This window comes from Pristiophorus japonicus, chromosome 7 (assembly GCF_044704955.1).
Source record: "Pristiophorus japonicus isolate sPriJap1 chromosome 7, sPriJap1.hap1, whole genome shotgun sequence".
Taxonomy (NCBI): Eukaryota; Metazoa; Chordata; class Chondrichthyes; family Pristiophoridae; genus Pristiophorus; species Pristiophorus japonicus.
Genome location: NC_091983.1, coordinates 158517293 through 158539851, shown reverse-complemented (window position 1 = coordinate 158539851; position 22559 = coordinate 158517293). Strand labels below are relative to the sequence as shown.

Here is a 22559-nt window from a genome sequence, read left to right as displayed (position 1 = left end):
TGGCGGGACCCTCTGCACGGGAGCACGCTTCGCAGCGCGGGAGGAGAAGGCCTCCCCATCAGAAATCAGATAACCTCCTAGACCACCAGGTAAATTTGTAAAAAATATCCAGTGAGGAGGCAATTGCCCGCGGGGAGACCCCAAAGGGGAATTTCTGGGCCAATATTGTGCAAAGTCAACACGGAGCAGCGGTTAAGTAACCTGGCCACTTCCAGAAAACAGCTTTGAGCAGATGAGCACCTGGAGTGCAGTGGCACCCTTGATAGAGGAAATGCATGAAATGGCAAATGAGTTAGTCTTTGAATTAGCCAATGATATCCACAAGCTGCGATGCAGCTACAGTGCGTAGCATGTCAATGAAGGAGCAGCCATGGAGTCCAAGACAACATATAGACCACCCATGTATGGTTTTCAATAATTTGGATAAATCATCATTTTTAGTTCTCTCCATCAAATCCAGTGGCAGCTACCAATACCCATAAAAAGTGGGTCTCCAGTACTGCCAAACACAGGAAAGCCATCAATACATATTAATGACTATACAGACAGCAAGAAAAGTGCGCACTGACCACAACTACAGGTTAACTAGATGGTACTTTTTTTGCATTTATTTCAGACCCCGCTCTCTTGCTGTGATGGGAAGAAAGCGAACACAAAAGTGTTATATACATATAAAATAGGGAGCGTGAATAACTATGATCCTCTAAAGTCTGCTTGCAGTGGGCCATGAGTTTGGGATACAAATATGGTAAATTCAAATAAGGAGCCAATGCTGTACAACAAATTCAATATTTCTCAATTTACAGTATTCCATAACATACAAATTTAATTTCGAAGCAATTCATCGTCATTCCTTGACAAATTAAAATGAACTTAGATTTGGCAAAGCACACCAGAGCTCTTTTTAAAAAAAAAAGTCTACAATGTATTCCATTTTAAAAATCACTGAAGAATGTGCAATGGAAAGAATCTTGGCACTTTGAGAAAGTTTGAATTACAACTATTGGAGATAGATTTTGAATAGCACAGCAAAAAATTCACTCCAGAAATGTTGCACAGCTGACTGTTCTAAAATGTATATCAAACGGTGACACTGACTGAAGCAGATACACAACAGTAACTCAAGGTCAAAACCAGGCTGCACATTAATTGTATACAAATGACATTTTTGCAGGAGAAAAGAATAGAATCCCTCAACAAACACCGAATTAATCACTGAAAATCTTGCAAAGAGATTGTAATCTGTACTGAAAAAAAAAACATTTGCATCCATAAGAACCTATTTACAGAAGGACCCAAAATGCAGAAACAAAAGGGCAAATATTTCATCTATAAAACTGATGCTTAAAAAGCACAAAGACTATACACTTTCAAAATGAACTACTACTCCATTCCTCCCCCAATCATTTTTCAAGGTGGTGCAGGCACTGGGGCACGCACACCCTAATTGAAGTTGGGGTATTTTAATTAGCTCAAACCAACAGTGTCTAAGATACAGTCCATGGGAAGAATTCAACCGCGAGCTCCTCCAACTCAGTCCAGGATTCTTGTCTTTTTCTGTGACCTGGGGTGTATGTACACAATTTAAAAAAAAATTTTTAAGTGGCAGGACAAGTTGAGAAGGCTGCTTAAAAAAAAAGCACATGGAATCCTTGGCTTTATAAACCGAGGCAGAGTGTACAAAAGCAAGGTAGTTATGCTAAACCTTTATAAATCACTGGTTAGGTCCCAGATGGAGTATTGTGTCCAATTCTGCACACCACACTTTAGGAAAGACATCAAGGCCCGAGAGGAGGCAGAGCAGATTTATTATAATGGTACCAGAGATGTGGGAGTTTAGTTGCATGGAGAGAGAGTAGAGAAGCTTCCTTATAGCAGAAAAGTTTAAGGGAAGATTTAATAAGTGTTCAAAATCACAAATGGTTTTGTTAAGAGTAAATAAAGAGAAATGGTTTCTAGTTTCAGAAGGGTCGGTAACCAGGACACAGATTTACAGTAAATCGCAAAAAAGAGGCAAGATGAAGGAGAATTTTATTTTAAGCAGCCAGTTATAATGATCTGGAATACACTGGCCAAAAAGGGTGGTGGATGTAGATTCAATAGCTTTGAAAAAGAAACTGGATTAAGGGGAAAATTTGCCAGGCTATGGTGAAAGGGAGTGAGGCTAATGGGATAGCTGTTTCATTGAGCCGGCACAGGTATGATGGGCCAAATGGCCTCCTTCTGTGCTGCACTTTTCTATGATTCTAAGTGTTTCAAACTGCCTGGGCCTCAAGGATTAGAACAGCTGCTTCCTGATTAATGTGTTTACACCAATCGAGAAGCAACTTTCAGGCCCAGGAAGTTCAAGAGGCTGAAACAGCTTCCACATTGCCAACTGCGGAACAGCAGGAAGAGCAACAGGATAATGGACAAGGTTAAGCTCCTAAAAAAAAAGCAGAACAAGTCATTAGAGCTAAAAGTAGTCTGCAAGCTTAATCCATCTCTGACTTCAGTTATTGCTCACTATCAGAAGAAACTGTATCAAGGGGTCAAAACAGTTTTGTGACTCAACAGTAGTGAGCCTCAAAATTGCAATGGACTTAAATTTTGGATTACAAAATCCATCATGGAACCACTGACCAATTTTAAATACAACTGTGTGTTTAGGCACTATGTTCTCGACCAATGATAGCAAAAGATTGTTCAAGCCCAAATTATGCAAGAGCCATTACTTTAAGTACAGTGATGCAGTTGCTTCCAAATGCTTTATCAGTTAAATGCATCAATTGTTGTGATGCTGGGCCACACAGACCCAGAAGTTTCACAACTAATTCCTGGTCTGTGCCGACTTAGCTATCTGTCATTCTGAGGAATGGGGAATATTTAAACTGGTCTTAGTGCTCAATTGGAACTGTAACCTTTTAGCTTTTGAGGTTGTACCACTGAAGTAGATTACTTCCAAACTATTTCTAAAGCTCATCATAATACAATACAAATGGATGTAGCAGTATCCGGTGAAGAGGTAAAACACATTTAATATCTCACTTGCCTGGGTCAAATGTTTGCATACTGCATTCAGGCTTCAAACTTATAAAAGCTGGCTAATGTTAAACAGATAAGACTGATGCTATGATTATATTGCAGCTCCTGGGGATATTTTTAATGCACCCAAGTTATTGTGGGCAGGTTACTGATTATACCATCAGTAAAATTCAAAGCACCACTGTATGCTCTTTCATGTAGGTATTCCACACTTTAGAAGCCAAACTTCCATTGCATGACCAGTCCTGTATGACACAGCCCACCCACATTGTCTACATCTGTTATTTATATCATTTGTTGACCTGAGGAAGTATAAACTGCAGCACCGACATGAATCTTTGTGCAATTGATTCTGTAGCATTGTACACCTGTACCACTTTTATGCTAAGGCTAGAGCTTATAATGTAAATTTATAGTACCTTGGGTAAGTTGTGATCCTACCAAGTCGCAATTAAAAAGTTTTAGTGCCACATTCCCCATCAGATGATTATGATGACACTGAGTCCAAGGATACAGTAACATGGAGATCTAATTTGGTATTTAACAGCCAAGTCCCAGCAGTGCTACTTGGGCATGTAGTTGACATCTCAAACATTAATATATAAAACAGAACGGCCATTAAATATACCTTTTCACTCCCCTTCCCCATTAAAAATTCTTTCATAATTGTCCTTTCCTGACAAATTATTTTTTCATAAAAGAAAAAAAACTTATTTTTGCTGAGGAACTGCTTTGTAGAAGATTTCTGTTTTATTACATCACTAAATCTGTTCATGTCTCAACCGATCAAAATAATTCAGCAGTGGGTCAGCAGGCATTGTACAATATAAAGCCTGACATGGAATTTACACATCAAGTCAATTGCTGGATGGATAAAAGAAATGTTAAATATCAGGTTATCGTGGAATACCAGCTTGATTCTTCAACTAAGGTCACTGCCTAAACTACCAAGTTATTAAATTAATTAATCTAGGTTTTTTTTTTAAATAATGAAAACTCTGGACCAGATACAGGCAGTGCTATAAACAGAGCTTCAATGTTCCCTAAACTTTCATTTTGCTTGTCGTCATTCTAAACCTACTTTAAATCATTCCATATCATCAAGTTGAAACTTTCAACAGTTCTCAAAAAATTTTTTTTTTTTTTTTTAATTACTAACAAAACCAATTTATTCTTGTACAAAAGATCCCCCATTAAAATTATTCAAATGAAATGCAATTGCTTTTCAATACTTGATTGTCCATCTCAATGCAGCTGACATGAAGTCTGCATTCTTGGAGATTTCTTGACACAATACTTCTAAGTTTTCAGATTAGTTTGTCAAGTTTTTCCAAAGAGAAAGTATTGGTACCTGTACCCGAGTTGCTTTTCTTTTTCTTTTTTATATCAGTAAGTAAACTATAACATTGTTGTGCCAATTTAATTGTATCTAAGGGTTAAGGCATGGCAGGAGAGCTCGGTCACGTGTTATGCTCCTCCTGTACCATGTGGGAACTCGGACACTTCCGGTATCCCTGACGACTACGTGTGTGAGAAGTGTATCTGCCTCCAGCTCCTGACGGACCGCGTTGCGGAATTGGAGTTGAGGGTGGATTCACTCTGGAGCATCCACGATGCTGAGAATGACGTGAGTAGCACGTGTAGCGAGTTGGTCTTACCGCAGGAGAACGATCCACAGCCAGCTAGGGAATGGAAGACCAGCAGGAAGAGTAGCGCAAGGAAGGTAGTGCAGGGGTCCCTTGTGGTCATTCCCCTGCAAAACAGATACACCGCTTTGAGTGCTGTTGAGGGGGGATGACTCATCAGGGGAGGGCAACAGCAGCCAAGTTCATGGCACCGTGGCTGGCTCTGTTGCACAGGAGGGCAGGAAAAAGAGTGGGAGAGCGATAGTGATAGGGGATTCAATCATAAGGGGCAGAGATAGGCGTTTCTGCGGCCGCAACCGAGACTCCAGGATGGTATGTTGCCTCCCTGGTGCAAGGGTCAAGGATGTTTCCAAGCGGGTGCAGGACATTCTAAAAAGGGAGGGAGAACAGCCAGTTGTCGTGGTGCACATTGGTACCAACGACATAGGTTTAAAAAAAAAAGGGATGCGGTCCTATGAGACGAATTTAAGGACAAGGAGCTAAATTAAAAAGTAGGACCTCAAAAGTAGTAATCTCAGGATTTCTACCAGTGCCATGTGCTAGTCAGAGTAGAAATCGCAGGATAGCACAGATGAATACGTGGCTTGAGCAGTGGTGCAGCAGGGAGGGATTCAAATTTCTGGGGCATTGGAACAGGTTCTGGGGGAGGTGGGACCAGTACAAACCGGACAGTCTGCACCTGGGCAGGACCGGAACCAATGTCCTAGGGGGAGTGTTTGCTAGTGCTGTTGGGGAGGAGTTAAACTAATATGGCAGGGGGATGGGAACCAATGCAGGGAGACGGGAACCAATGCAGGGAGACAGAGGGAACCAAAAAGGAGACAAAAACAAAAGACAGAAAGGAGATGAGTTGAAGTGGAGGGCAGAGAAACAAAAAGGGCCACTGAATAAAAGGGGCTGCAGGAGGGGTCAAAACTAAAAATCATGGTTTAAAAACTAGGATGAAAACACTACCTAAATGCACGCAGCATTCGAAATAAAGTAAATGAGTTGACAGCACAAATCATTACAAATGGGTATGATTTGGTGGCCATTACAGAGACATGGTTGCAGGGTGGCCAAGACTGGGAATTAAACATACAGGGGTATCTGACGATTCAGAAAGATAGACAAGGGAAAGGAGGTGGGGTAGCTCTGTTAATAAAGGATGATATCAGGGCAGTTGTGAGGGATGATATTGGCTCCAATGAACAAAATGTTGAATCATTGTGGGTGGAGATTAGAGATAGTAAGGGGAAAAAGTCACTGGTCGGCGTAGTTTAAGCCCCCAAATAACTTCACGGTGGGGCGGGCAATAATCAAGGGAATAATGGAGGCATGTGAAAAAGGAATGGCAGCAGTCATGGGGGATTTTAACCTACATATCGATTGGTCAAATCAAATCGCACGGGGTAGCCTGGAGGAGGAATTCATAGAATGCATACGGGATTGTTTTAGAACAGTATGTAACAGAACCTACAAGGGAGCAAGCCATCTTAGATCTGGTCCTGTGTAATGAGACAGGAAAAATAAACGATCTCCTAGTAAAAGATCCTCTCGGAATGAGTGATCACAGTATGGTTGAATTTGTAATACAGATTGAGGGTGAGGAAGTTGTGTCAGAAACGAGCGTACTATGCTTAAACAAAGGGGACTACAGTGGGATGAGGGCAGAGTTGGCTAAAGTAGACTGGAAACAAAGACTAAACGGTGGCATAATTGAGGAACAGTGGAGGACTTTTAAGGAGCTCTTTCATAGTGCGCAACAAAAATATATTCCAGTGAAAAAGGGCGGCAAGAGAAGGGATAACCAGCCGTGGATAACCAAGGAAATAAAGGAGAGTATCAAATCAAAGACCAATGTGTATAAGGTGGCCAAGGTTAGTGGGAAACTAGAAGATTGGGAAAATTTTAAGCAACAGCAAAGAATGACTAAAAAAGCAATAAAGAAAGGAAAGATAGATTACGAAAGTAAACTTGCACAAAACATAAAAACAGATAGTAAAAGCTTTTACAGATATATAAAACGGAAAAGAGTGACTAAAGTAAATGTTGGTCCCCAAGAAGATGAGAAGGGGGATTTAATAATGGGAAATGGGGAAATGGCTGAGACCTTAAACAATTATTTTGCTTCGGTCTTCACAGTGGAAGACACAAAAACCATGCCAAAAATTGCTGGTCACAGGAATGTGGGAAGGGAGGACCTTGAGATAACCACGATCACTAGGGGGGGTAGTGCTGGACAGGCTAATGGGACTCAAGGTAGTCAAGTCGTCTGGTCCTGATGAAATGCATCCCAGGGTATTAAAAGAGATGGCGGAAGTTATAGCAGATGCATTCGTTATAATCTACCAAAATTCTCTGGACTCTGGGGAGGTACCAGCGGATTGGAAAGCAGCTAATGTAACACCTCTGTTTAAAAAAGGGGGCAGGCAAAAGGAAGGTAACTATAGGCCGGTTAGTTTAACATCTGCAGTGGAGAAAATGCTTGAAACTATTAAGGAAGAAATAGCGGGACATTAGATAGGAATAGTGCAATCAAGCAGACGCAGCATGGATTCATGAAGGGGAAAATCATGTTCTAGGAGAAGAAATTCCTTCTCAACTCAGTTTTAAATTGGCTCCTCCGTATTTTGAGGCTGTGCCCCCTAGTTCTAGTCTCCCCTACCAGTGGAAACAACCTCTCTGCCTCTATCTTGTCTATCCCTTTCATGATTTTAAATGTTTCTATAAGATCACCCCTCATCCTTCTGAACTCCAAGGAGTAAAGACCCAGTCTACTCAATCTATCATAAGGTAACCCCCTCATTTCCAGAATCAGCCTAGTGAATCGTCTTTGTACCCCTTCCAAAGCTAGTATATCCTTCCTTAAGTAAGGTGACCAAAACTGCACGCAGTACTCCAGGTGTGGCCTCACCAATACCCTGTACAGTTGCAGCAGGACCTCCCTGCTTTTGTACTCCATCCCTCTCGCAATGAAGACCAACATTCCATTCGCTTTCCTGATTACCTGCTGCACCTGCAAACTAACTTTTTGGGATCGGTATGATTCTCGCTTTGGAGTTGTTACTTGAAATTTGCGAGAGATCCCGGGTTCAAATCCCGGACGAGCCCTCAGTTTACCCATGAATTTTTCCAAAAAGAGTTTCATGCACAAGGACCCCCAGGTCCCTCTGCACCGCAGCATGTTGTAATTTCTCCCCATTCAAATAATCTTCCCTTTTACTGTTTCCTCCCCCCCCCCCCCCCAAGGTGGATGACCTCACACTTTCCGACATTGTATTCCATCTGCCAAACCTTAGCCCATGCGCTTCACCTATCCAAATCTCCACACAACCCGCTTTCCCACTAATCTTTGTGTCATCTGCAAATTTTGTTGCATTACACTCTGTACCCTCTTCCAGGTCATCTATGTATATTGTAAACAGTTGTGGTCCCAGCACCGATCCCTGTGGCACACCACTAACCACCAATTTCCAACCCGAAAAGGACCCATTTATCCCAACTCTCTGCTTTCTGTTCGCCAGCCAATTCTCTATCCATGCTAATACATTTCCTCTGACGCCGCGTACCTCTATCTTCTGCAGTAACCTTTTGTGTGGCACCTTATCAAATGCCTTTTGGAAATCTAAATACACCACATCCATCGGTACACCTCTATCCACCATGCTCGTTATATCCTCAAAGAATCTGTGGAATTCTCTGCTCAAGGAAGCAGTTGAGGCTAGCTCATTGAATGTGCTCAAGTCACAGATAGATTTTTAACCAATAAGGGAATTAAGGGTTACGGGGAGAGGGCGGGTTAGTGGAGCTGAGTCCATGGCCAGATCAGCCATGATCTTGTTTAATGGCGGAGCAGGCTCGAGGGGCAAGATGGCCTACTCCTGTTCCTAATTCTTATGTTCTTATGTATCACCATCACAAACCCAGAGCCAGCAGTTGGAAGGATGGACTGTCACAAAACTGGCTGAGCTGAAGGTGCACTAATGCAACTCTTAAGTGAGAGCCCAAAAAGCCCTCAGGAAGAATGGACAGAAGTTAATTTCACACCATTTGTTGATATCAAGGCAGCAGATATTCCCAAGCAAAAGTATTACTTTAGGACTACATAAGATACTGCTTGAACATTTTTCTAAGTGTTTTTACACCCTTGGGGGTTTCTTGCATAGTGAACTTATGCAAATCATATAATGCCCATCAAATGACAAACATAAAACTTAAAATACTGAAAATTCAGATACTAAATTGAGAAGGGGCAGTAGCCTTGCCATGGTACAGGTTGAGCGCCCCGAATCCGGCAACCTCAGGACCAAGGCCGAGCCGGTTTTCATTTTTTTCCAGACTTTGGAATGTCTGATGTCACGAAACCAGAAACACCCGAACCCAGGTTTGGGTATTTCCGGATTTCGGAACGTCAGAAAGGGGGACCGGAGGGCCCTGCCGCCACCCAGGAGATGATGGGGTGGGCCGGTGAGGAGGCCCCGAGTGGGGTGAGGCAAGTGGCGGCAGGGTACGGCAGCAGCAGCAAGTGGGGCGAGGTGAGCGGTGGCAGGGTACGGTCAGCGGCAGAGAGTGGGGCGAGGCGAGCGGCGGCAGGGTACGGTCAGCGGCAGCGAGGTGAGGCCCGAGGTCAGGCAGCGGCGGGGACCCGATGTCAGCAGGTTCGGATTCTGGAACATTTTACGTATTCCGGACGACCCTGGCACCAATCGGTCCGGAGTCCGGATCATTCTGGATTTTGGATGATCAACCTTGAAACCCCAAGATAAACAGTCAAATCACACCACAGCAAGTTGTGGAATTGAATTGGGTTATCAGAAATTTACCACGAAAGCGAGTGGATTGCAAGAAACCACTAATGTCCTTCAGGAAAGGGATCCTGCCACGTCCAACAACTCTGGCCTCCGTGTGACACCGCTCCACACCATGTGGTAGACACTTAAGGCTAAAAATTCAGTATAACTGGTGTTTGAGGCGGTGACACCATCTGGTGGCTAATTTTAGCGCCGGGCAATGTTTACCACTTCCAACCGGGATAGTCATTTTTAGCGCCCAATGAGTGGAGCGCTAAGGGAAGTGTTCCACACTCCTCTTAGGGTGCCAACAGGGCAGCAGCACTACTGAAGTTGAGGCGCTAGGATCCTAGCGCCTAAAGAGGTGGACCAGGCAAAAACTACAATGAGGGGTGCAAGGCATTTTGAAGGGGGAGGGTGAACAGCCTGTTGTCGTGGTGCATATAGGTAAAAAAAAAACAGGATGAGGTCCTACAAGATGAATTTAGGGTGCTAGGAGCTAAGTTTAAAAAGTAGGACCTCAAAAGTAGTTACCTCAGGATTGTTACCAGTGCCACGTGCTAGTAGGAATTGCAGGATAGCTCAGATGAATATGTGGCTTGAGGAGTGGTGCAGAAGGGAGGGATTCAAATTCTTGGGACATTGGAACTGGTTCTGGGGGAGGTGGGGCCAGTACAAACCAGACAGTCTGCACCTAGGACCAATGTCCTCGGGGGAGTATTTGCTAGTGCTGTTGGGGAAGAGTTAAACTAATATGGCAGAGGAATGGGAACCTATGCAGGGAGACACAAGGAAGTAGAATGGGGGCAGAAGTAAAAGATAGAAAGAAGAAAAGTAAAAATGGAGGGCAGAGAAACCCAAGGCAAAAATCAAAAAGGGCTACATTACAGCAAAATTCTAAAGGGGCAAAGTGTGTTAAAAAGACAAGCCTGAAGGCTCTGTGCCTCAATGCGAGGAGTATTCGGAATAAGGTGGATGAATTAACTGCGCAGATAGCAGTTAACGGATATGATATAATTTGCATCATGGAGACATGGCTCCAGGGTGACCAAGGCTGGGAACTCAACATCCAGGGGTATTCAATATTCAGGAAGGATAGACAGAAAGGAAAAGGAGGTGGGGTGGCACTGCTGGTTAAAGAGGAAATTAATGCAATAGTAAGGAAGGACATTAGCTTGGATGATGTGGAATCGATATGGGTGGAGCTACAGAATACCAAACACTAGTGGGAGTCGTGTACAGACCACCACACAGTAGTAGTGAGGTTGGGGGCATCAAATAAGAAATTAGGGATGTGTCCAATAAAGGTACAGCAGTCATCATAGGTGACTTTAATCTACATATTGATTGGGCTAACAAAACTGGTAGCAATGCAGTGGAGGAGGATTTCCTGGAGTGTATTAGGGATGGTTTTCTAGACCAATATGTCGAGGAACCAATTAGTGAGCTGGCCATCCTAGACTGGGTGATGTGGAATGAGAAAGGGCTAATTAGCAATCTTGTTGCGCAAGGACCCTTGGGGAAGAATGACCATAATATGGTAGAATTCTTTATTAAGATAGAGAGTGATACAGTTAATTCAGAGACTAGGGTCCTGAACTTAAGGAAAGGTAACTTTGATGGTTAAGACGCAAATTGGCTAGAATAGACTGAGTGATACTTAAAGGGTTGACGATGGATAGGCAATGGTAAACATTTAAAGGTCACGTAGATGAACTTCAACAATTGTACATCCCGGTCTGGAGTAAAAATAAAACAGGGAAGGTGGCTCAACCGCGGCTAACAAAAGAAATTAAGGATAGTGTTAAATCCAAGGAAGAGGCATATAAAGTAGCCAGAAACAGCAGCAAACCTGAGGACTGGGAGAATTTTATAATACAGCAGAGGAGGACAAAGGATTTAATTAGGAGGGGGAAATGGAGTACGAGAGGAAGTTTGCCAGCAACATCAAAACCGACTGCAAAAGCTTCTATAGATACGTGAAGAGAAAAAGATTAGTGAAAACAAACATAGGTCCCTTGCAGTCAGATTCAGATGAATTTATAACGGGGAACAAAGAAATACTTTGGTTCTGTCTTCACGAAGGAAGACACAAATAACCTTCCGGAAATACTGGGGGACCGAAGGTCTAGTAAGGAAGAACTGAAGGATATCCTTATAAGGCGGGAAATTGTGCTCGGGAAATTGATGGGATTGAAGGCCAATAAATCCCCGGGGCCCGAATCCCAGAGTACTTAAGGAAGTGGCCCTAGAAATCGTGGATGCATTGGTGATAATTTTCCAACAGTCTATCGACTCTGAATCAGTTCCTATGGACTGGAGGGTAGCTAATGTAACACCACTTTTTAAGAAAGGAGGAGAGAGAGAAAGCAGGTAATTATAGACCGGTTAGCCTGACATCTGTAGTGTGGAAAATGTTGGAATCAATTAAAGATGAAATAGCAGCACATTTGGAAAGCAGTGACAGGATCGGTCCAACTCAGCATGGATTTATGAAAGGGAAATCCTGCTTGACAAATCTTCTAGAATTTTTTTTGAGGATGTAACCTGTAGAGTGGACAAAGAAGAACCAGTGGATGTAGTGTATTTGGACTTTCAAAAGGCTTTTGACAAGGTCCCACACAAGAGATTGGTGTGTAAAATTAAAGCACATGGTATTGGAGGTAGTGTACTGACGTGGATAGAGAACTGGTTGGCAGACAGGAAACAGAGTGTCGGGATAAACGGGTCCTTTTCAGAATGGCAGGCAGTGACTAGTGGGGTGCCGCAGGGCTCAGTGCTGGAACCCCAGCTCTTTACAATATACATTAATGATTTGGATGAGGGAATTGGGTAATATCTCCAAGTTTGCAGATTATACTAAGCTGGGCGGTGGTGTGAGCTGTGAGGACGCGAAAAGGCTGCAGGGGACTTGGACAGGTTAGGGGAGTAGGCAAACGTGTGGCAGATGCAGTGTAATGTGGATAAATATGAGGTTATCTATCCACTTTGGTGGCAAAAACACAAAGGCAGAATATTATCTGAATGGCAGCAGATTAGGAAAGGGGAGGTGCAACGAGACCTGGGTGACATGGTACATCAGTCGTTGAAAGTTGGCATGCAGGTACAGCAGGTATTTTGGCCTTGAAAGCTAGGGGATTTGAGTATAGGAGCAGGGAGGTCTTACTGCAGTTGTACAAGACCTTGGTGAGGCCTCATCTGGAATATCGTGTTCAGTTTTGGTCTCCTAATTTGAGGAAGGACATTCTTGTTATTGGGGAATGCAGCGAAGGTTCACCAGACTGATTCCTGGGATGGCAGGACTGACATATGAGGAGAGACAAGATCGACTGGGCCTGTATTCACTGGCGTTTAGAAGGATGTGAGGGGATCTCATAAAAACATAAAATTCTGACAGGACTGAACAGGTTAGATGCAGGAAGAATGTTCCCAATATTGGGGAAGTCCAGAACCAGGGGACATAATCTAACGATAAGGGGCAAGCCATTTAGGACTGAGATGAGGAGAAACTTCTTTACTCAGATGTTAACCTGTGGAATTCCCTACTGCAGAGAGCTGTTGATGGCAATTCATTGGATATATTCAAGAGAGAGTTAGATATGGCCCTTACAGCTAAAGGGATCAAGGGGTATGGAGCGAAAGCAGGAAAGGGGTACTGAAGTGAATGATCAGCCATGATCTTATTGAATGGCGATGCCGGCTCGAAGGACCGAATGGCCTACTCCTGCACCTATTTTCTATGGCCCCAAGTTTGCACACACGGCAAAAAAGGCGCCCCTCAAAGCTGGGCGCCTGTTTTTCGCGCCGAAAAAAAACCGTGGTATTCTCGAGCTCCTTGCAGCTCGATGTCTGCTTGGCGCGGCGCACAGGGAGCAGAGCCTACCACTCGCGCCGATTTTGTAAGGAGGGGGCGGGTATAATTTAAATGAGTTTTTTTGGTGCCGGCAACCCTGCGCACGCGCAGTCTGAAGTAAACATTGGCACTCGGCCATTTTTAAAAGTGCTGCAGAAAAAGTGAAAATGTGTTTATTGAACCCTTGCAAAGGCTTGCATTTTAATTTTCTTGATATTTCTGTGTGTGAGGGAGTGCTTTAGCAGCACTGCTAAATTAATGTTGGCTCTTTAACCAGTGTTACTGCAGCAACTGTGCATTTTAATTCAGCCTTTACAACTCGTTACCGTTTCAATCTCCACCACTCATTCTGTAATTAAAGATAGACTGTGATAAACAGGACACATGCACTTGTTTGAGACTATTTAAATTCTTTGTAGCTGTTCAATTTTTAAAATTTTTTAATAAAACCACATTGTCCTTCCATGATCAGCACTGAGGCTGCTTGCTGCTTCTTGCCCCTGCCGTCGGGACCGACGCCACACCGCTGCCTGAAAGACTTTCACACCAGTAGGAACATGGTTTATTTAATCTTTTCTTTGCTTATAAATTTTTATTCAGGTTGGATTTATTTGTATAATATTTGTACAAGTATAACTAAGGATTGATTGTAGAATTTAATGACTTCCCTCTCTTTCTCCCCCCCCCCCTCCCCCCTCGTTCCCAACGCCTAATTTGTAACCTGCGCCTGATTTTTTAATGTGTAGACAAGGTTTTTTCAAGCGTACAAAAATCTTCACTTGCTCCATTCTAAGTTAGTTTGGAGTACGTTTTCACTGTGGAAACTTTCAAATCAGGCCGGACACGCCCCCTTTTCAAAAAAAATTCTGTTCAAAAGTGAAACTGTTCTACCTGACTAGAACTGCAGAAAACTTAAATGTGGAGAATTCCGATTTTGAAGATACTCCGTTCTCCACCAGTTACTCCTAAAAATCAGGAGCAAATCATGTGGAAACTTGGGGCCTATGTTTCTATGAAATGGAAGAAACGTTAACAGTCTTCTAGAGGTTAGAAAGGCAAGTAACTGTAAATAAAGTGCAATCTGAACACTTAACTATTCAATCCTTCAGATATCACCCCGGTTTCCTCTTTGCAGCACCTCCGTTCCCTGTGAGGTGTAGCGCCTGGCATTACAGACGAAAACAGTCAAGTTATTGAACGTGCTGCTAAGTTGTTGAACGCACGTGATGTCACCAAATGGGTGGCACTAGAGTGCTAAATGGCAACACTGCTACTAAACCAGCAATGAAGTTTGCGACAGTCTGTCATAACCCAGCACTCGGACAGTTGGTGTTTAGCAGCCTGTTAGCACCCCTCGAGAGCGCTAAGCCAATTAAGTTCCAGCCCTTAATGTCCGAATGGCACCTCGGGATGAGCAATAAATGGTGCTTTGCCAGCATTGCCCACATCCCAATAAAATAAAGCTCCTCTTCAAAATCAGAAATTAAATGGCTACATTTCATGATCACCGGACATCTCAAAACGCTTTACAGCCAATGAAGTTCTTGGGAGCGTAGTCACTGTTGCAATGCAGTAACATAGCTGCAGTTTAACCAAAACTATGAGGGAAGCCCACTTGCAACTGCTTTGGGAATTGTAGATGCAAACAATGTGTTTGTGAATGAGAGGCCAGTTCAAAAATTCTCATTAAACAAGACATGTATTCAAGGCAGCACTTATACAGTGGCTGTCTGTATATGATAATTTGTTCTCCAGATCACAGCCAAATTTCAAATCATTGTAAGTATTTTCTGAATTTGAACATATTTTTGTATAAATAGAAAGGAACTCAAAAGCACAACTATTACTTCAACCAGCTAGCATTTAGCACAGCCAGAAGTCAAATGTAGTCACACACAATGGGATCTGATCAACTCCAATATCACACTGTAGCACTCGCGCCTCAGAGTCAGAAGGTTGTGGGTTCAAATCCCACTTGAGCAAATAATCTAGACCAACAGTCCAGTGCAGTACTGAGGGAATCGCTGCACTATTGGAGGAGTCATCTTTTGGATGAGACATTAAATCGAGGTCCCGCATCAGGTGGACGTTAAAAGATCCCATGGCATTGCTGGAAGAGTAGGGGAGTTCTTTTGGTGTCCTAGCCAATATTTAACCCTCAACCAACATCACACAGATTATCTGGCCATTATCACATTGCTTTTTGTGGAACTTTGTGGCATACATTAAAATAGAGACTACAATTTAAAAAGGTAGTTAATTGGCAGTGAAGTACTTTGGTATGCCCTGAGGTCATGAAAGGCGCTATGTAAATTTCTTTCTTTTAATGTTAAACAAAATTCCCTACAGACTGGATTAGCTTGTCTAATTTTTGAACTATTGAATAAGGACTTGCATTTGTATGGTGCCTTTCATGACCACTGGACATCTCAAAGCACTTTACAGCCAATGAAGTATTTGAGAGTATAGTAACTGTTGTAATATAGGAAATGCAGCAGCCAAATTGCACACAGCAAGCTCCCACAAACAGCAATGCGATAATGACCAGATAATCTGTTTTAGTGATGTTGATTGAGTGATAAATATTGGCCAGGACACAGGGGTTAACTCCCCTGCTCTTCCTCGAAATAGTGCCACGGGATCTTTTACGTCCACCCGAGAGCAGACGGAGCCTCGGTTTAACGTCTCATCTGAAAGACAGCACCTCCAACAGTGCAGCACCCCCCCAGTACTGTACTAGATTTTTATGCTCAAAACTCTGGAGCGGAACTTGAACTCACAACTTTCTGATTCAGGGGCGACAACTGAGCCTCAGCTGAACTATACCGCTACCCCTTCAAATATCGATCTACTATATACATAAATCTGTAGAGTTAAATTAGATCAGAAGAAATAAGAGGGGGGAAACACCTCAGCTTGATTTATCTTATTTGGACTATCCTAACTTAGAAGCCTATGTTCATAGCATCCAATGGCACCTTGAATAATGTGATAGTTTCAGATAATAATTATTTACTTAAAGTGCTTCTGGACATCTTCACCAGACTGATACCTGGAATTTGGGGGGGGGGGGGGGGCAGGGAGATTGAGTAGACGAGGCCTATATTCTCGAGTTTAGAAGAATGCGAGGTGATCGCATTGAAACGTACAACATTCCTACAGGGCTTGACAGGGTAGATGCGGATAGTCTAGAACCAGGGGTCACAGTCTCAGAATAAGGTGTCAACCATTTAGGATTGACATGAGGAGAAACATCTTCACTCAGAGGGTGAGGAATCTTTGAAATTTTCTACCCTAGAGGGCTGTGGATGTTCAGTCTTTGAGTATATTCAAGACCAAGATCGATAGATTTTTGATTAAGGGAATCAAGGGATTTGGGGATAGTGCAGGAAGGTGGAGTTGAGGAGATGATCTTATTGAATGGCAGAGCAGGCTCGAGGGGCCGAATTACATAGTCCTGCTCCTATTTCTTATATTCTTATCCTGAACTCGTAAGTTAATCTGAAATTCTGCTCCCAATTAACCGTTCCTATTCTACTTCATACCTTATACGGTAAAGGTCCCATCTCAGTAGCGAACCTCAAGTCACTGCTCTGACACTGGGGATAAACTATAAGTTTTTTTTTTTAAATACCACTGCCAAGGCTCAGACGGTCCCTTCGCATTTCAGTCACCAGACCTGACTACAGTGCTCACTGTGCGGGCTGACTAACGCACTTGTGCAGATTCAGCGGGATTGCCTCAAGCTATTGATTTGGCAACTAGCAACTTGCCTTTAACTTAGAACACAGCCCAATGCGTATTAACAGAGGTGTAAAGTAGTATAATGGACGCTTAGGGGGGGGGGAGGGCGGTAAGCCGGGGAGTTTGGCTGCTGTTTGCGCCAGTTTCGTAATCTCCTTCCTCACCTTCCGACGTGTCCGCAAGTGTTGGTTTAATGGGAGACATTAACATTGTGTCAGAGTAATGTTAACCCGGGCCGCAGAAATAAACACCTCGGAAAGTGAAGGGGGATTACAAACAGCGGTGAACCTCCGGAGAAAGAGAGGGCGGGAAGGGAGAGGACACGTTGAGCACAACCCCGTGCTTATTACGAGACCGGACCTGCAGAGACACGGACCCGTGAACCTGCCCCAGTTACCGCAGCGGCCCCAGCCGCCGAGCAAAGCCCGGGGCTCGGCTACACGTCCCACCCTGACTTGCACCCACACCAATCTGGGAGGGAAACGCTTCCCCCTCCCTCCCCTTACCCCGGGGCCAGATACCGGCGGCTTCTTTCCTTCCTTCTCCAATATTACTCACCACGTACGTGGAGCCGTTGTCCCCGCTCAGCACCTCGGTCTCGGGGATGGAGAAATGCATAGTGACCCCGGGAGAAACTTCTGGAGAAAAGTTTCCGAAGGCAGCACGAGAGGACAACTCACCAACCACCGCCCGCCATCTTGTAAGCGCGGGGTGGTGGGCGGGGTTCGGCCTCGCTCACGGCTCGCAGCCACCGGACCAACGCAGCCGCACACTCGCGCTCCAACCGTCAGTCGCCGCTCGCCTCACTGCTGCAATATTAGCGGGTGGGCGGTCGGCCGCGGGGCTGGCAATCTCGTCTTAACCCACTCTGATCACAACAACCATCATCATCATCATCCCCCCCCCCCTCCTAAAGTATAGTAGTCTGATCCACGCGAGTGCGATTGCACACAGTTTTGGGCGTTATTAAATCTCGAGATGGCGGGGGGGTGGTGTCGTTGGACGGTGACAAACCAGTGCTTTTCAAAGCCAAAAGGATCATTTTAAAAGTTGTTCTCTTCAATCTAAATAGTGAGCACAAATGAAGTGTTTTAGCAGAAGTATATTCGTTGTTATTAATTTCGGTGCTGATATTCTGATCCTGACCTTCCCCTTTCCCAACAATGGTCACGCGTGTTTACTCGCTGAGACTCGCAAGGTAAACAGCCTGTGTGCGGGTCCAAACATTGATTGTATACGCTCAAATCTGGCGTCAATGCACACACCTAGCGAATACATAGTCCGCTCCCAGGTGAGAATTATTGATGCTGGGGTTGGGAGCAAATCGCAATTGTGAACATTATCACCCTCCTCCTCCCTCCAGCACACAAACACACACCCCTCCCCCCCCAATACACGCACACACCTCCCCCAACACACACTCCTCCCAACATACACATCCCCTCCCCTCCCCAACACACACATCCTCTTCCTCCAACACACAGCCACTCCTCCCTCCAACACACAGACACACACATCTCCCTCCCTCCAAAATACACACACACCCCTCCCCCAACACACACTCCTCCTCCTCCCAACACACACATCCCCTCCCCTCCCCAACACACACATCCTCTCCCTCCAAACACACAGACACCCCTCCCTGCAACCCCCTCAACGCTCACACACACACATGCCCCTCTCTCTAACACACACAGATATCCCTCACCACACCACCAGCACCAAAACACCCCCAACACACACACAGGCACCCCTCTCTAACACACAGATATTCCCCACCACACACACACAGACGTTTAGAGGTCTAAAGTGACAGGAGTATATTTTTGGTGCCTGGGTATTAACAACTAGTCACAACAATTGTGATCAATATTCGGGAGCAAGGGCAGAGTTTGTAACAGCAATGGATTTACAATGGGGCTGATGCAGTTATACTCATGGATGTAGGTGGGGTGGGGTGGTGTCTGATTTACTTAGCCAGAGACTGGTTAGAATTAGCTCATTACTGATTTCCAGCGATTTATTTTAAATTATTTTTGAACAACTTTGGAAATAGATGGTTGACTTAAGAGAGCTTTGTGTAATTTGGCTAAGTCTGGTTTATTCTTGCTTTACAGTAACTATTTTTAGGTTGAATAAACATGATCTGAAGCAGAGAAAGTTAAAGAGGTACAGAAGAGATTTTAAAAATAAATTATTATGAATTTTGATAGGGTGAGTAGAGAAAGTCTATTTTCTTAGGAAGTCAGTGACAAGGTGTCATCAATTTAAAATTGCCACTAAGTATACAGAGCAACATTTCTTCACACAAGAGTTCAAGCATGCAATGTTTTCCTCGAGCAATAGTTGAGGCAAAGACCATTACATCTTTCAAGAGAAACATAGAAACATAGAAAATAGGTGCAGGAGTAGGCTATTCGGCCCTTCGAGCCTCCACCACCATTCAATAAGATCATGGCTGATCATTCCCTTAGTACCCCTTTCCTGTTTTCTCTCCATACCCCTTGATCTCTTTAGCCGTAAGGGCCATATCTAACTCCCTCTTGAATATATCCAATGAACTGGCATCAACAATTCTCTGCGGCAGGGAATTCCACAGGTTAACAACTCTCTGAGTAAAGAAATTTCTCCTCATCTCAGTTCTAAATGGCCTACCCCTTATCCTAAGACTGTGTCCCCTGGTTGTGGACTTCCCCAACATCGGGAACATTCTTCCCGCATCTAACCTGTCCAGTCCCGTAGATGAAAGTAGATAACTATTTGAAACAGAAAAATATACAGGTCTATGGAGAATACCGGTGCAGTGGGATTAGTTTTGGATTACTCTAGCAAAGAACTGGCAGTCACAAAGGACCGAATGGCTTCCCTTGCTGTAAATATGTTTGGCTCTATGGTTCTATTTGCGTTTAGATTCTCCTGAAATTTGATAGGTTTGGGATTATGTGTTTGTGAATTGCAAAGCTCAGTACACTGAAGGATTACAATGTCTTGCCAGTCATTAGGATGAGTGTTCTTTTTTCTTACATTTGGGCAAAAATAAATTTCCTTAGCCTTGTAGCTCAACTATTATCTACATAAAATGCCTATTAGAAACAGAACTAAGTCTAAATCTCAAGAAGTGAAATTGAGATCAATCACTCTAACTGACAGAAAATAAACATCAAAAGACAAAATAACTGGGGAAATAATTGGGACAGGTTATATGATATTGCAGTCTTTTTGATGTTGAGTTAATGATATACTGCTGAATGATATTCAACTAAATGATACAACGATGCTGATGCACATTGAATTGTGTCCATCTTCCCCCTGCTTTCACTTTTATTCTGATCTCAATGAGGGGAGCAGCGAACGTGCGCAGGCGCAGTAGTAGCGGCAGATAGTGTGCAGAATGTCTGAAGGAGATGGAACGAGTCCTGGGCAGCTCGGGGCTCCGGGCAGCGGAAGCTCGGCTCCGGGTAAGATTCTAATTGCCCCAATCATTCATTCAGGAGAAGGGAAGGATTACAATTAAAGGATCGGCCTGATTTGTTGTAAAACAAGTGCTACTGTTTTGTGGCCTGATGTCGTTCTATCACCGGAAGTTGATGTAATTCCCGCGACGGAGAGTATGGTGCTTCACCGAGTCTCTCCTGTCCTCCAGTTTTTGCAAAATTTTGGACGGCAGTGTGAAACAAGTCGTTAATACAGCCCCTTCGCTCGATGCTGTGTATGATTGTTAATCATCTTCCTGCCTTACAGTTTAATTCAAAAGGTTCCATTGACAGAAAGTATTGGTTGACGGTTTCTTGGGACTGACATGTGATTGAGGCTTTATTGGGACTGCCATGTGATTTTAATATGTACTTTAAAAACAATCCTTTCCTCCAAATTATCTTTCCGAAGTCCGTTTACCCTGTTGTCTTTGGTGAGCAGGGCAATTTGTGCAATTCAGTCCAGATATTTTCAGCGAGAAAACAGAAAACGCTGCAAAATCTCAGTTGGCTAGGCGGCATATGTGGTAAAAGAGGGAAAAAGTTAACGTTTCAGGCATAACCATTCGTCCAAACTGTAAAAACTTACAAGAAGGAAAATAAGGGGGAAAAGAAAAACCACATACACGAGTGACCTGTAAGGTGATTAGGTAGAGAACGGGAAATGGTTAAATGACAATTAATAATACCACAAGACAAAAGGAAGCATGATGAGAGAAATTAGAGAAACAAAATACGTATACGAGGCCCCAAAAATGTGTGAATAGTTGAAGCAGCATAGTTTGGTGGAGAGAAGTATGAAAAACAGACAAAAGTGGAGCAGGCCCATGTGTCTGGTGGAAGAAAATGGCAGGACAACACCAGGAGTGCAGACCACATGCTAGTAGGGTACTGATGGGATCCCCATCTAGACGGTTCTCCCATCACTAACTTGTAGGTAAAGGAAGTTAACTTTGGATAACATGGTGAAGTAATTTAATTGTCAGAATCAAGTTTCACATTAAAGATTTTTTGTTTTTCTTAATGGTTTTATTTCACAATAGGAAATATTCAGTCTTTCAGATCTGTTTAAAGATATGGGATTCAAAAACAGTCACTTGTATCAATAAATATATGGGTCCATTGCAGAACTTAAATATGTTCTTAGAATTTTCATTGATTTTTTTATATATTAATATGAGAAAATGTAATACTAATCCAGCTTGTGACATTACAACTCTTCAGATGATCTATTTCATGTACCTGAAATTACAAACTGCCCTCATGAAATCCATGACGTCAATAAAATTTAACATTGTAACAATATTCTTTGGCTTATGTCCTAGTTGAAGATCTGCTTCCTCCCATTGCTTTGGGACCTGGGTTTGGCTTCTTCAGCATCACTAGTTACAAAGCTCTTATTTTTCTTGCTTATTCCACCTCATGCTACAATAGCTACCTCAAGGTGAAAAGTGTGCACACATTCATCTATGATGTATAGGTTACATACACTGATGCCTTTTACAAGTGCCTTTTGAAATCTGAATTCCAACTTGGGTTATCTGATATAGCTGCTAGACTACCTCAGTTACATTATAGTTCCTAATATCTAATAAAGTGTAATTATTGATGATTATTAAAACAGCTGGTTGAAACTGGTATATCTGTTGTATCTCAAACATCTTGTCACATCCCTAAGGTTTTGCAATATTTCCAAAATCTACCTATCTTTCCAGAACTCCCTGCTGATACCACCCAGTGAAAAGTTGCTGTCAACTGTCTATTACTAAAACAACTGCTACTTGATACTGTCCTCTAATGCAATGGGCATTTTTCTTCTTTATTCATTCTTGGTATGTGGATGTTGCTGGCAGGCTCACATTTATTGTCCATCCTTGGTTGCCCTGAGAAAGTGGTGGTGGGTTGCCTTCTTGAATGATAGGTAGTGATTTTTTTATACAACTGAGTGGCTTGCTAAGGTACTTCAGAGGGCCATTAACAGTCATTTTTTTTTTCTAAAACTAAATTCAAATTCTGAAACTACCAGAATTAAATTTGAAGTTTGAAT

At 43.3% G+C, this 22559-nt stretch overlaps 2 protein-coding genes across 8 annotated transcripts in view; one reads left to right on the top strand and one right to left on the bottom strand.

Moving 5' to 3' along the window:
* snx17 (sorting nexin 17) overlaps positions 1–17935 on the bottom strand; it is an 86154-nt gene extending 68219 nt beyond the window's left edge. For 4 of the 7 annotated variants that reach the window (XM_070885448.1, XM_070885454.1, XM_070885452.1 and 1 more), the window contains exon 1: positions 17598–17935. In XM_070885448.1, the coding sequence (XP_070741549.1) occupies positions 17598–17657 (60 nt within the window). In that variant the 5' untranslated portion in view covers positions 17658–17935. The remainder of the gene's footprint in view (positions 1–17597) is intronic. The other 3 variants (XM_070885447.1, XM_070885451.1, XM_070885449.1) reach the window with 3 other exon arrangements.
* A 2454-nt stretch (positions 17936–20389) lies between these two features.
* The window catches only part of eif2b4 (eukaryotic translation initiation factor 2B, subunit 4 delta), an 80234-nt gene continuing 78064 nt past the window's right edge, over positions 20390–22559 (top strand). Inside the window, exon 1 of the mRNA XM_070885435.1 lies at positions 20390–20497. Coding sequence (XP_070741536.1) covers positions 20431–20497 — 67 coding nt within the window. The 5' untranslated portion in view covers positions 20390–20430. The remainder of the gene's footprint in view (positions 20498–22559) is intronic.